Raw genomic sequence first — 14,221 nt, forward strand, 5'->3', positions numbered from 1 at the left:
TTAACCAATGCATGCTTCGTATTTTCAAGTGGCTATTTGTCCCGTGTGTTGGCTCGGAAGGAAACTGTCTGCTACTGAGGTCTTGAACTTTGCAAATCTCACTTCCAAGTCAATCAATTACAACACATTTTATGAAACATAGCACAGTGTTTAATAAATGGCGTCACTGATTTGTAAAAATTATTTCTCATAGGTGATACATTTGCTTTCAGGTACAGATATTTGTATCACAGCATTTATTCAACATATTTTTCTATCATAGAATATACTTAAGTAAATGTTAACATCAAGTTCATCCTCTGTCATCTGTAATCAGATATTTTCTGAGAAGTGGAAAAAACACCAGAATCTGACAACTGTTGCTGGCAGTTTTGAGGTCATCGCTCTGGAAAAAATGTGTTCTTGTCAGTTTATTTTTACCTTGGCAGTCCCCATGTGTGTAGTCCCACCCTGGGGTGTGTACTCAGGGAAACTCACTCGTAAAACCCAGGACACACAGGAAAGAATGCTCTGGCCAATAATGCTCCAAAAAACAAAATGCCTGGTGAAAACATACATCATATCAGCCCAAAGGGACAAATACATTGAGGAATATGCAAGTGATTTACTGCAGTCTGTCTGTTGGTGAATAAACAAGAGCTATGCAGAGCATTAGGAGCATAGCGGTATCATTTTACAATCAAAAACACAAAACAAACTATCCTTTTGTGCTATATTTAAAATGTAAAAATGTACATACATACACACACACAAATATTACCAGATGATAGCTATGATATGGAAGACACATATTTACAAAAATGACACAGAAAAGATCCAAAATTCTGAGTTGATACTATTTTCGTGAATATGTTGTTTTTTTTCAGTGTGGATTTCACAGGGCTTTTTTCCTTGCTAATCTTACTAATTTTTTAATAATATGAATTGGCTTTTGGGGAGCATTATATGCACATATGTTTGTGCACATTATATGCACATATGTTTGTGTTATTCACAGTTTATATATGTATGTAAATACACACACATAGAGAGAGAGTAGAGTTTTCTGGAAGAGAAAGATAGAGATCTGTGTCTTGAACTGTGAGTCGAGGAAGGATTTCAGAGAAAACATCAAGAATGAGGATTTTCACACTCGCTTCTGTGTTAATAATGCAAAATCAATTTTTCTTGTTAACTTCTTGAAGCATAGGAGAAAAATTGAAGAACTTGAAAATCGTTCTCAATTTGCAAGTAATTAATTTGCAACTTTGAAAACAACAGGATAAACATTTCAGTTTTACTGTACAACCGTTTTACAACATTGACAATGCGTCTATTTTAATTTGGCAGGAGCACGTTGCATCACAGAAACCGAATCATGCATAGTTCTCAAAAAAGGCAATAAGATATTAAGATATCATTCTACAATTTTGCATATAGAAAAATTGAATTTGAAATTTAGACGTTATCGATTGGTCGGTGCTGAGGTTCAAGGCAGGCCTTTGTTAGGGGCTCTTGAACCAAAAATACCATCTGCAAGTTTCCTGCGTCACCCGCTATGTTTACCGTGAGAGCTGGTCATCTTCCTGTGCGGTGGTCACCCTCTAAACTCTGCAAACTGAAACTGGAACCATGGTTACCACATCCTGTTCATTTTCCAATCTAGCTCAACCCCTGTGTCCTGCCCAATAGAAGTGACACCATGGCCCCCAAACTCATCACCCTCCTGTGTCTGGGTAAGTCCTGGAAGGGAAAGGCGGACAGGGTTGGGATGGAAAATGCTCTCTTGAAGACCTGGCCTCTCCACAACCTGGGGCTGTGAGTGGGAAACAGGCTCATCCACCCTCTGAATCCAGGCTGAGCAGACAAACCCAGTTACAAGGAGGGCAGGATTCACGTGAAGACAAGCTCTCTCTCTCTCTCTCTCTTTTTTCTTTTTGCCCAGGATTCTGTCTGAACCAGAAGATCTGCACACATGCGGGTGAGTCCTATCTCAGTCCTAGGATGCTGTGTTGGCCAAACACAAATGATTCTCCAGGCAGGGAGGGAGGACACGAAGTCAGGCTGATGCAGACGACATGGGGAAGGCTTTGCATTGAGCACTGGGATCACAGGAAGGGGGTCCTCTGGAGACCCCAATTTCCATTTTGTTCTAGAAACCCTCCATAGGCAGCCTCTCAGGCTCATCCAGTCTTCTGAAGGAGCCTGCGATGCTCAGAATCCGGCGTGTCTAGGGGTGGGTAGGAGTACTCTCTGTTGGGAGGCGGGGGACTCATGTCGGGCACTTGTGTTGGGAATTGTTAAATGAGTTGATATGTTTTTTGTATTGCTTGAATCTGGTAGATTTCCTCCTTCTCCTCCATGCACAGATTTCTTGTTGTAGATGAGAACTAGGAGCAACTTGGCTCAATATTGTATCATCATGCTTAGTAGAGTGCTGTTCTGGGGAGACCTTCCATGTCCACTCTGGGGTGGGCTGTGTCCCTGGCTCACTACCAGGTATCCCAGGGCATCAGGGGACCCCATGTTACGCGGCAAATCAGAACAATGTGAAGAAGGAAAAGCCCGCAGGGACAGTGGGAGAGAGCAGACTCCACATTTCCCTCTCTAGGTTGTGCCTCCTTCTCTTCCAGGTGCTCAGGACGAATTCTCCCTGTCAGCCTGGCCAAGCCCTCTGGTTCCCCTAGGAGGACGTGTGACTCTCTCCTGTCATTCCCGTTTTCAGTTTGTCATGTTCACAATATTCCAAACAACTGGGAGCCAAACCCGTACGTCGTACACTGGCTTTTCCAACCACGTCACCATCAACGCTGTGACCCCAGGACACGCAGGGTCCTACAAATGTGCTGGAATTTACAAGCACAACTCAAAGCAGTCAGCTGAGAGCAAATCCCTGAACATCATTGTCACAGGTAGGAGAAATCCAGTCCACCCCACGTCCACCTGGTGTCCACATGGCCCTCCCCAGAGTCCACACCCAGTGAAGCCAGAGAGTCATTGTAGGATTGCTAGTCATGCAGTAACTGTGGACACAGAAGCCGTCCTGAGAATTTAAAGAGAGGGCATTTCCTGTGAGGAATCAGGTACGCAGGTGGAGGAGGAGGAGGGAGGAAGCCGAGGCCGAGCAGCGGGAGAATCTGCCTGGGGAGTAGCAGACACAAGGTGCTGGTACCAACTCCAGCAGGATGGGTCCAGGGAGGAGCCATGTTGCCTGACCCCAGAACCAGTGTTTCCCTCAGGGAAGTCATTACCCTGTCTTGAAGGAGCCAGAGCTTTGGGGAAGTGACACTTTCCTTGTGAGATGAGTCCAGTGACTCACTGGGACATGGACTGGGAAATGCACCCATTCCTCTCGTCCTCCTTCCCGGTCTCCTGACACTCATCCCTTCTCGCTCATGGATGTGCAGAGTGTCTTACGGGGAGTTAGAGACTCATCCTGTGGAGTCGCCCCTGCTCATCCTGTAAAGCAGGGAAGGGAGGGTGTGGAGTTACTCAGATTTTGCATATGTATGTAAATATACACAAAAAGAGAGAGTAGAGTTTTCCAGAAGAGAAAGATAGAGATCTGTGTCTCGAACCATGGGTCAAGGAAGGATTTCAGAGAAGACATCAAGAATTAGGATTGGCACGGTTGGTTCTGTGTTAATAATGCAAAATCAGTTTTTGTTGTTAACTTCTTGAAGCATGGGAGAAAAATGGAAGAACGTGAACATAGTTCTCCATGTGCAAGTCATTAATTTGCAACTTTGAAAATAACAGAACCAACATTTCAGTGTTACTGTATAACCACTTTACAACATTGACAATGCGTGTATTTTAATTTGGCGGTCTCACATTCAAGGAGCTCTGAAGGAACAGAGAAGAGGTTGGGTCCACCAAGAAGGCGGGGAAAGCAGGTCGGGGTGAGGCAGGGAGATGCAGGCTCCTGGATGATGTGAGTGGAGACTGCAACTGTGAAGGGCTGCCCGGCAAAGGAGTTTACCATGTCCTTCTGCCCAAATAGGGAAAAGGAGTCACTTCCATCCTCCCCAATCAGTAGTCACGTATAACCTCTTGGATTTTGGGGCAAAACCAGTTGTTTCCTTCAGTGTGAGCCTGTGAGGTTTCTTCTGAGCCTCCAGAGATTCTTGTATTTTTCAATATGCAGAATTGAATAGTAGCCTCACAACCTCACAGTCCCATGCCAGGAAACCTAAGTCCAGCACTGTGTTTTCTGAAGGTTCTCAAAGCACAGAGTAATTCCCATTTTCCAGGAGAACCACACATCTCCTATGGCTTCAAGTCAGACAATGGGGATCTGCGCAGAGAGAACATGCACGCACAATGCACGCACACCAACAGGATGCTGACGGGCTTTGGGGGTGACGAGGGAGAGCTTCACCCTGAGGTCTCAGGCGAGGGGTGAGGAAGGAGACTCATGTGAACTCCTCCATCTTTGCTCTCAGGCTTGTTCACAAAACCCTCCATCTCGGCACACCCAAGCTCCCTGGTGCACACAGGAGCCAGGGTGAGCCTGCGCTGTTGCTCACCACTGGCCTTTGATGCGTTTGTCTTATACAAAGAGGAGCACAAGCAGCACTCTCAGCAGCTTGACGAGGGGATGGAGGCTGGGAGCCACTATGTCCAGGCTGTCTTTTCCATGGGTCCTATAACGCCTGCCCATGCAGGAACCTACAGATGCTGTGGTTCTTTCAATCGCTCCCCCTATGAGTGGTCGGCTCCCAGTGACCCACTGGACATTGTGATCACAGGTGAGTGTGGCTGGACCATCCGTGGTCCGTTGGCGCCCTGGGAGCTTCATGTAATGGGGTTGTTAATCAAACCTCAGTAGAGGAAGAGAAATAAAGGAACAGAGGGACTGTGAGGAAGGGCTCAGCAAAGGGGTTTAATATGTCTTACCACCTAAAGAGGGAGGAGGGGTCACTCCCACTCTCCCCAACAAGTAGTCACGTCTAACTCCTTGGGCTTGGGAGTACAGCCAGTCCCTCCCTGCAGGAGCCTGTGAGGTTCCTTCTGATCCTCCCGAGATTCTTATATTTTTCAACACACAATTGAAAAATAGTGAGACTCATAACCCCATAGCCCCATGTCAGGGAACCCAAGGCCAGCACTGTGTTTTCTGAAGGTTCTCAAAGCACAGAGTAATTTCCATTTTCCAGGAGAAACCTACATCTCATATGGCTTCTAGGGGCAGTAAGCCACAGGGACACAATCACAGCGACTACATCTGGCCTCACCTCCCCCGGGTTTGTTCTGACCTCTTTCTTCACACAGGAGGTGGTGGAGGGTGTGGAGCTGCCCCGTCTACCACCCTACACCCTCACAGCCCCGTCATGCGCAGCTTCTTTTTTCCTGTGTGTATTTTTCACTGTTTCATTTTATCCAGAATACCTAATACCCCCGTGTCCCCAGCGGGACGCCCCTCAGGTGTGGCTCTGTGATCTAGTGGGCACCAGAGCATGCAGCAGGCATGGACTCCGCAGCTGTGACGCAAAGGTGCAGTGGGTCACTGGGGGCTGACCACACATAGGGAGAGTGGAGAATCAATGGAGAATCAATGAAATGCAGGCAAAGTAAAAAGACACAGACATAGGCTGACTCAGGACCCTAGAGAGGAGCATGAGATTGACAGAGGCAACAGCTGACATTCAGAATCTGCTGCCAAGATAAGAACAAGGAGGCCGGGTGCGGTGGCTCACGCCTATAATCCCAGCACTTTGGGAGGCTGAGGTGGGTGGATCACAAGATCAGGAGTTCGAGACCAGCCTGACCAACATGGCGAAACCCTGTCTCTACTAAAAATACAAAAATTAGTAGGTATGGTGGTGCATGCCTGTAATCCCAGCCGCTCAGGAGGCTGAGGCAGGAGAATCACTTGAACCCAGGATGCTGAGGTTGCAGTGAGCTGAGATCACACCACTGCACTCCAGCCTGGGATACAAGAGTGAAACTCTGTCTCAGAAAAAAAAAAAAAAAAAGAGGGAGAGAGGTTTCTTTATTCATGCACTCAGGAGTGTGTTCTAAAATCCACCTCTTTTTCTCCTAGGAAAATACAAAAAGCATTCTCTCTCCACCCAGGTGGACCCCATGATGAGGTTGGGAGAGAAGTTGACCTTCTTCTGCAGCTCTGAAATCTCATTTGACGGGTACCACCTGTTCAGAGACGGGGTTGCTCATGGACAGTGGCTCAGTGGAGGGCAGAGGCACAGTGGAGCATTCCAGGCCCACTTTTCTGTGGGCCCCGCAATGCCAGTCCCTGGCGGGACCTATAGATGCTATGGTTCTTTCAATGACTCTCCCTATGTGTGGTCAGCCCCCAGTGACCCACTGCACCTTTGCGTCACAGGTGAGGAGTCCATGCCGGCTGCATGCTCTGGTGCCCACTAGATCACAGAACCACACCTGAGCGGCGTCCCGCTGGGGACACGGGGGTATTAGGTATTCTGGATAAAATGAGACAGTGAAAAATACAGGAAAAAAGAAGGAAAAAATACAGGGGAAAAAACAGATAAAAAATACAGGAAGAAAACAGAAAAATACAGGAAAAAAAAAAAACACAGGAGAAAAGAAGCTGTGCATGACGGGGCTGTGAGGGTGTAGGGTGGTAGACGGGGCAGCTCCACACCCTCCGCCACCTCCTGTGTGAAGAAAGAGGTCAGAACAAACACAGGGAGAGGTGAGGCCAGATATAGTTCATGGAGGTCAGAGGTTGCCTCAGCCTCTCACCCTTTTCCATTTCTCCAAAGCCCCTCCTGACCCCTCACCTCAGGGAGATTTCCCTGCCCGGGAACGTGGATATTTATCATCCTGATGGAAGACAATGTCTGTTGACATCACCAAGCATCTCCTTATCACCTTCCCATCTCAGGGAAGGAGTTGCCTCCCAGAGATTCCAAGGAAGAGACCCCAGGACCCCCATTAGTCTTTAGGTGGATGACAGAGTAGGGGGTGTGCAGGGACCAACCCTCCAAAGAAAATGGTTCTACTGCTCGAGAGGCTGAGGCAGGAGAATCGCTTGAACCCGGGAGGCGGAGGGTGCAGTGAGACAAGATGGCACCACTGCACTCCAGCCTGGGCAACACAGCGAGAGTCTGTCTCAAAAAGAAAAGAAAAAGAAAATGATCCTACTTTAATGGTGCAATCAATGACTCTTGCTCGCCCCTTCTCTGCCTTTTTTTTTTTTTTCCTAGAAAACACTAAGAGTACTCCCCTGTCATTCATGGAATCCACTGCTGAATCTGGTAAGCAAATGACTCTTCTAGTGTCTGAGTCCCTGCAGAGACAGAAGGCCCCTGTGTGAATGAAAGCCGTGCCGCCTCCCAGCTCCATGACCCTGGGCTAGGCAGCCCCTCCCAGGTCCCCAGATGCCCCATCCACATCTGAGACTGTGGTCAGTGCGGGGATCTGTAAAGCCTTTCAGATGCTTTGGGACTGAGGCCTTGTCCACAGGAGAGGAAGAGGTCAGAGTGGCCTGACGCCTGCTGAAAAGCAATGCTTCTCATTCCGCCAGGGAGGTCTGTGAACATGAACATGCTGGAAGATGGGAAGGATTTAAAAGATCGTGTTAAATATTTATTGTCTATCTTTTTGTTGTTGTTGTTGTTTGAGATGGAGTCTTGCTTTGTCACCAGGCTGGAATGTGGAGGCAGGAGAATCGCTTGAACCCGGGAGGCGGAGCTTGCAGTGAGCCAAGATCATGCCACTGCACTCCAGCCTGGGTGACAGAATGAGACTCCATCTCAAAAAAAAAAAAAAAAAATTCAACATGGCAATGGCTTGTGTGTGTTCACAGCACCAGTGAGGCTGACACGTTGGGGGACGGGGGGTGGAGCTGAAAGAGGTGGACAGGGGCCAACTTATGTGCAGGTTTCTCGTTTTTAAAATGTTTAATGAGCCGGGCGCGGTGGCTCAAGCCTGTAATCCCAGCACTTTGGGAGGCCGAGACGGGAGGATCACGAGGTCAGGAGATCGAGACCATCCTGGCGAACACGGTGAAACCCCGTCTCTACTAAAAAAATACAAAAAACTAGCCGGGCGAGGTGGCGGGCGCCTGTAGTCCCAGCTACTCGGGAGGCTGAGGCAGGAGAATGGCGTAAACCCGGGAGGCGGAGCTTGCAGTGAGCTGCGATCTGGCCACTGCACTCCAGCCTAGGTGACAGAGCAAGACTTCGTCTCAAAAATAAAATAAAATAAAATAAAATGTTTAATGTTTGTGGGTACATCGTAGCTGTGTATATTTATCAGGTGCATGAGATGTTTTTATACAGGCATGAAATGTGAAATACACATAGCATAGAGGATAAGGCATTCATCCCCTCAAGCATTTCTCCTTTAAGTTACAAACAACTTAATTATTTATTTATTTATTTATTTTAAGACGGAATCTTGCTCTGTCACCCAGGCTAGAGGGCAGTGGCATGATCTTGGCTCACTGCAACCTCTGTCTCCTGGGTTCAAGCAATTCTCCTGCCTCAGCCTCCCGAGTAGCTGGGATTAACAGGCGTGCACCACCACGTCCGGCTAATTTTTTGTATTTTAGTATAGACAGGGTTTCAATATGTTGTCCACACTGGTCTCAAACTCCTGAGCTCAGGTGATCTGCCCACCTTGGCCTCCCAAAGTGTTAGGAGTACAGGTGTGAGCCACCGTGCCTGGCCCCAATTACGCTTTTTATTTTAAAATGTACAGTAAAGTTCTTATTGACGAGAGTCAGCCTGTTGTGTGCTACCATGTGAGGGTTTCTAAGCAACAGTAAAGAGTTTGGATTTTATTCCAACAAAGAGACGAAGACAAAGGTTTTTTTTTTTTTTTTTTTTTTTTTTCTCGGAGTCTCACTCTGTCTGTAGGCTGGAGTGCACTGGTGCCACTGCAACCTCTGCCTCCTGGATTCAAGTGATTCTCCTGCCTCAGGCTCCTGAGTAGCTGAGATTACAGGCACCTACCACCATGTCTGGCTAATTTTTGTATTTTTAATAGAGACAGGGTTTCACCATGTTGTCCAGGATGGTCTTGATCTCTTGACATTGTGATCCGCCTGCCTTGGCCTCCCAAAGTGCTGGGATTACGGGTGTGAGCCACTGTATGCAGGTTTTTTGTTTTGTTTTGTTTTGTTTTGTTTTTGAGACAGAGTCTTGCTTTGTTGCCCAGGCTGGAGTACAATGGTGAGATCTCAGCTCATTGCAACCTCCACCTCCCAGGTTCAGGTGATTCTCCTGCCTTAGCCTCCCGAGTAGCTGGGACTACAGGTGCCTGCCACCATGCCCAGCTAATTTTTTTATTTTTAGTAGAGACAGGTTTCACTATGTTGGTCAGGCTGGTCTCGAACTCCTGAACTCCAGTGATCAGCCTGCCTCCGCCTCCCAAAGTGCTGGGATTACAGGCATGAGCCACAGCGCCTGGCCAAAGCATCCGAGTTCTTGGATAGAATATTGGGCCAATGATGCCTCCCTCCTTATGAAAAAAAAAAAGTAGGAAAGAGAAGAAAGAAAAGCTTCCCAAGTTGAATGTCTGGAAGTAACAGAGCCATCAACTGAGCCCAAGAGTATGGCTGGCTACAGTCCTTTCTCTTTCAAGGACTAGATCATGGATGAGAGAGCGAGGATGAGACGTGTCCACACATGTGGAAGTCCTCCCACCCCTCAGCATGGGTCCTGGTACGGAGGATGTGCTCCTATGTGACATACCCTGTGCCCACTCCCCCTTTTCTCTCCCAAATCCTCCACCCACCCGCTCTTACTCATTACTCAGAAAAGCACCAACATTCTTCGGAGCAAGTTCAATTCTCAGAAACCGGCATGAGAGTCATCCTCTGGCCACCTCTATCTCCATTCTCAGAAAGTGCATCTGTCCTGGGCTGAGGAGGGATGGGGGAAACGGAGTTCAGCTATGGTACATGCAGAGGGCTTCCTTTGTCATGCAAAAGCAAATTGTCTTGTCTCATGAGGAAGTGGGAGGGGAGGCACACTGGAGCCTGGTAGGCCTGGGTTCAGACCTCCAGGTCTCTCCTTTTTTTTTTTTTTAGATAGAGTCTTGCTCTGTCACCCAGCCTGGAGTGCAGTGGTGTAATATTGGCTCACTGCACCCTCCACTTCCTGGGTTCAAGCGATTCTCCTGCCTCAGCCTTCTGAGTAGCTGGGATCACAGGCGCGCACCACCATGCCCGGCTAATTTTTGCATTTTTGTAGAGACGGGGTTTTGCCATGTTGGTCAGGCTGGTCTCGAACTTCTGACCTCAGGTGATCCACCCTTCTTGGCCCTCCCAGAGTGCTGGGATTTTACAGGTGTGAACCCCCACACCCGGCCTCCGCATCTCTCTTACCGGCCCTTTGATTTGGACACGTGTCTTCACTTCTCTTGGAATTTTTCGTAAGTGATGGAAAATGGAGAAAGTAACTGTTTGGGTGTAGGGATCTTGGAAGAGCTTCAGATAAAGCATGTCATGCGTTCAGTATGTATTGGCACAAAACAGTCAATGAGAGGGTTTATCATTTGCTTCTTGACAGACACACATCTTCCTCAAGGACAGTCCAGCAACAACCTGAATATCCCCATTGGACTCTCAGTAGCCATCATCTCCATTGGTGTTTGCCTCTCTGCTTTTATTGGTTTCAGGTGTTACATAAAATATTGTAAGTCTCAGGGAGGGGAGGACCGTATCATGTGAGCCTCGTGGGGATAGGACCGGGGCACAGAGAGGGCTGTTCACGTCCTCTGGGTTGATCTGTGGTTCTTGACGGAGAAACTCTTGAGGTTCTTGACGGAGAAACCCATTGAGGTTCTTGACGGAGAAACCCTTCTCCTTCCCTTCACTGGCCAATCACCGCAACCCCTCCCCTACCTCCACCTCACCTCTAGGAAGGCCACTGACCTGCAGGAGATGGTCCATGAGAGAGGCAGAAGGATGGGGGCCATCGATGGGAGTGGTCCTGGGGCAGTCAAGATTGCCCCGGGGTTGCTGACGGGTGGTTCTCTGAATTTAGTGGGGGAGGCTGCATCACGCTGCAGCCTCAGGCACGCCCTCGTCTTGTTTTGGCCTTGGTATTGCCGCCTCTGATGTGAAGATCTGGAAGACTTTCTTTTTCACCCCACAGACACCACCACAGCAAACACAGAGCCCATGGAAGGCCACCGGATGGATGAAGAGGTGAGTTCTTCCAGTCCAACCCATCATCACAACTTCATCCCCTCACATTCCCAGTGCCCCTGCCTTCAGTTACTAAATGTGCTCCTCTTTTCACCTTCATCCTCTCAGGGCCCTGCAGTGGAAGAGACACAGGAGGTGATGTATGCCCAGTTAAACCACCAGGCCCTCTCACAGACAGGATTCACTCCTGCCTCCCAGTGTCCCAAGTACCTCTCGGAGGATCCCAGTATCTATGTCACCATCCACCAAGCCCAGACTGAGGCCAGAGCTGCCCCCAGTCTTTGGCACAGAGGTCATTAATACGCAAGGACCTGGATCTATTTCTAGGAAGATTGTTCTCCACGGACATTCTTCCTCCTTCTGGTACCATCTTGACACCTCCAACCTGGCAAGAGCAGTGTCTGAATGCTTGTGGGATTATCTTAAAATTCCAGCACAGCTGAACAGACAACTAGCCATTCTACGATCCTATTTTGATCTTCTAGCCATTTAAGGTGGTTTGACTATACCCACACACTCATCCTGGATATCTCATGAATATCATCTGACTTATTCTGAAATTCTACAGACCTGCTTCTGGAAAGCCGACGTATACGCTCAGCCAGTTTAATCTCTAAATTCCTCAATAAGGTTTTTTTTTTTTTAAGTTTTAAAAAGGTTCTGGGGTCCGTGTGCAGGAGGTGTAGGTTTATTTCATAGGTAAACGTGTGCCATGGTGGTTTGCTGCATCTATCAACCCCTCACCTAGCTATTAAACCCAGCAGGCATTAGCTCTTTTCCCTAATGCTCTCCGTACCCGCTTCCCTCCTCTGACAGGCCCCAGTGAGTGTGCTCCCCTCCCTGTGTCCCTGTGTTCTCATTGTTCAGCTCCCACTTATAAGCGGGAGCTGTTCCTGCATTAGTTTCTGTTCCTGCATTAGTTTGGTGCGCATAATGTCTCCCAGCTTCATCCATGCCTCTGCAAATGATATGCTCTTATTCCTTTTAATGACTGCGTAGTATTCCATGGTGTATATGTATCACCTTTTCTTTATCCGATCTATCATTGATGGGCATTTGGGTTGATTCCATATCTTTGCGATTACTCAGTAACATTTTGCAGAGATGAAGTGTATTCAGTATCTGAGTCATCTAATGTGGTGAAGTTTTTGAATACTTCAAATTCTCGACAAGCATTTGACGTGTTTAAATTTGACAATACTTGAAGTTTTCGAATACTTCAAATTCTTGACAAGCATTTGACGTGTTTAAATTTGAGATAACCAAAAAATTAATAGTTCTCTCAAAACTCCCATGTGGTACACTTATTTATTTATTTTACTTTAAGTTCTGGGATACATGTGCAGAACGCGCAGGTTTGCTACATAGGTATACTAGCCAAATATGGCTTTTTTACTTAGAATAGATCAAATTCCATGAAGTTTAAAATTCAGTTCCTCAGCCACATGGCCACAGTTTGGGTTCTCAGAGCCACGTGTGGCTGCTGGCTGTCAGAGAGAACAGCATGAATACAAATGTTTTCCTTGTCAGAGGAAGTTCTAGCTGTTCTAGATTAAAGGTACAAATTTGAAGATGCAGAGGCTGTTTTCTCATGCAGTGCAGGCTCCTGGAAGAGACCTAACATAACAAAACGATAATATTTAACATCAGTGGTGAGATGTCTTTATCTCAGGGAATGCGAGGAACAAGCAGAATTCTCTCGTGGAGTGTCTTATCACCTCTTATCCTCATGCAAATTTCTGCCACAGAGATTTTCTCCCAAACTCTGAGAAGGTCACCTCTGTCAGGCCTCTGAGCCCAAGCTAAGCCATCATATCCCCTGTGACCTGCACGTAGACATCCAGATGGCCTGAAGGAACCGAAGAGCCACAAAAGAAGTGAAAATAGCCTTAACTGATGACATCCCACCATTGTGATTTGTTCCTGCCCCACCCTAACTGATAGGATATATTCTACCCCGCTCTTAGGAAGGTACTTTGTAATATTCTCCCCGCCCTTAAGAAGGTACTTCATACGCCCATCTCAAACCTATAAGAACTAACGATAATCCCACCACCCTTTGCTGACTCTCTTTTCGGACTCAGCCCACCTGCATCCAGGTGAAATAAACAGCCCTGTTGCTCACACAGAGCCTGCTGGTAGTCTCTTCACACGGATGCTCACGCCACCCTCCCATGTGCACCTTTTCTCGTCTCCTGATTTCACATGGAGAGAAAGCACACATCTATTCTCTGCACAGAACAGGCTCTGGAAGCTGCTTTCTGATGACCTCTTCCTCAGAGCCTTTATTCTGTTTCTTTGTACTTGAATTGGCACCTACCCAGAGCAATTTGCAAACTGCTGCCTGCAACGAGCTGTCGTTAGCTCGTGGAGTTGTCACGTGCTGTTTCTTCACCTGGTAATTCTCTCCATTTCTTGAGCATCTCCATGCAGACATCCACCTTCATACACACGTCTTTATCTCACAGGCGAAGTGAGGAGGTCGATTGACTCACGGTGTTTGTGCCCAACAGGCTGAGTTTTTATTGCCTGATCCTCACTGGTCTTTCATGTGTGGACTGTGAGGTTTTTGTTGTTGTTGTTGCTTTGTTGGAGTTTCACCATGTTGTCCCGGTCTCAAACTCCTGAGTCCAGGTGATCCGCCCGCCTCGGCCTCCCAAAGTGTTAGGAGTACAGGTGTGAGCCACCGTGCCTGGCCCCAATTACACTTTTTCTTTTAAAACGTACAGTAAAGTTCTTATTGGCTAGAGTCAGCCTGTTGTGCTACCTACTATGTGAGGGCTTCTAAGCAACAGTAAAGCGTTTGGATTTAACATCAATGGTGAGACGTCTTTATCTTACAAAACGTGGGGAACAAGCAGAACACCACACCCGGCCTGTCTGCACTTACTCTCCGGTTTGTCCATTTTCCATGTTCCTTTATACTTGCTTTTGATTTTATTTTTACTGTATTTACTTTCAGTTTTTGAATACTTCAAATTCCTGACAAGTATTTGATAGGTTTAAATTTGAGATAACCAAAAAATTAGTAGTTCTCTCAAAACTCCGACAAAGAGGTGAAGACAAAGGTTTTTTCGTTTGTTTGTTTGTTTTTTGATG

General features: G+C 47.3%; 1 protein-coding gene across 1 annotated transcript; it reads left to right on the forward strand.

Moving 5' to 3' along the window:
* Positions 1-1,665: 1,665 nt before the first annotated feature.
* Positions 1,666-14,002, forward strand: LOC104675306 (putative killer cell immunoglobulin-like receptor-like protein KIR3DX1). The gene is made up of 9 exons (XM_010379794.2): positions 1,666-1,715; positions 1,925-1,960; positions 2,613-2,891; positions 4,425-4,730; positions 6,026-6,325; positions 7,170-7,220; positions 10,482-10,607; positions 11,070-11,122; positions 11,231-14,002. The coding sequence occupies exons 1-9, from the start codon at positions 1,682-1,684 to the stop codon at positions 11,420-11,422; spliced, it is 1,377 nt and encodes a 458-aa protein (XP_010378096.2). The 5' UTR covers positions 1,666-1,681; the 3' UTR covers positions 11,423-14,002.
* The last annotated feature ends 219 nt before the right edge of the window (positions 14,003-14,221 follow it).

The sequence above is a fragment of the Rhinopithecus roxellana genome, chromosome 12 (genome assembly GCF_007565055.1).
Source record: "Rhinopithecus roxellana isolate Shanxi Qingling chromosome 12, ASM756505v1, whole genome shotgun sequence".
NCBI lineage: Eukaryota > Metazoa > Chordata > Mammalia > Primates > Cercopithecidae > Rhinopithecus > Rhinopithecus roxellana.

Bases quoted from the DNA above. Each gene is read 5' to 3' on its own strand.
- LOC104675306 (XM_010379794.2), top strand. From the start codon at position 1,682: ATGGCCCCCAAACTCATCACCCTCCTGTGTCTGG. The intron at 6,326-7,169 runs GTGAGGAGTCCA...TTTTTTTCCTAG, and splicing joins ACTGCACCTTTGCGTCACAG to AAAACACTAAGAGTACTCCC. The intron at 7,221-10,481 runs GTAAGCAAATGA...GCTTCTTGACAG, and splicing joins GGAATCCACTGCTGAATCTG to ACACACATCTTCCTCAAGGA.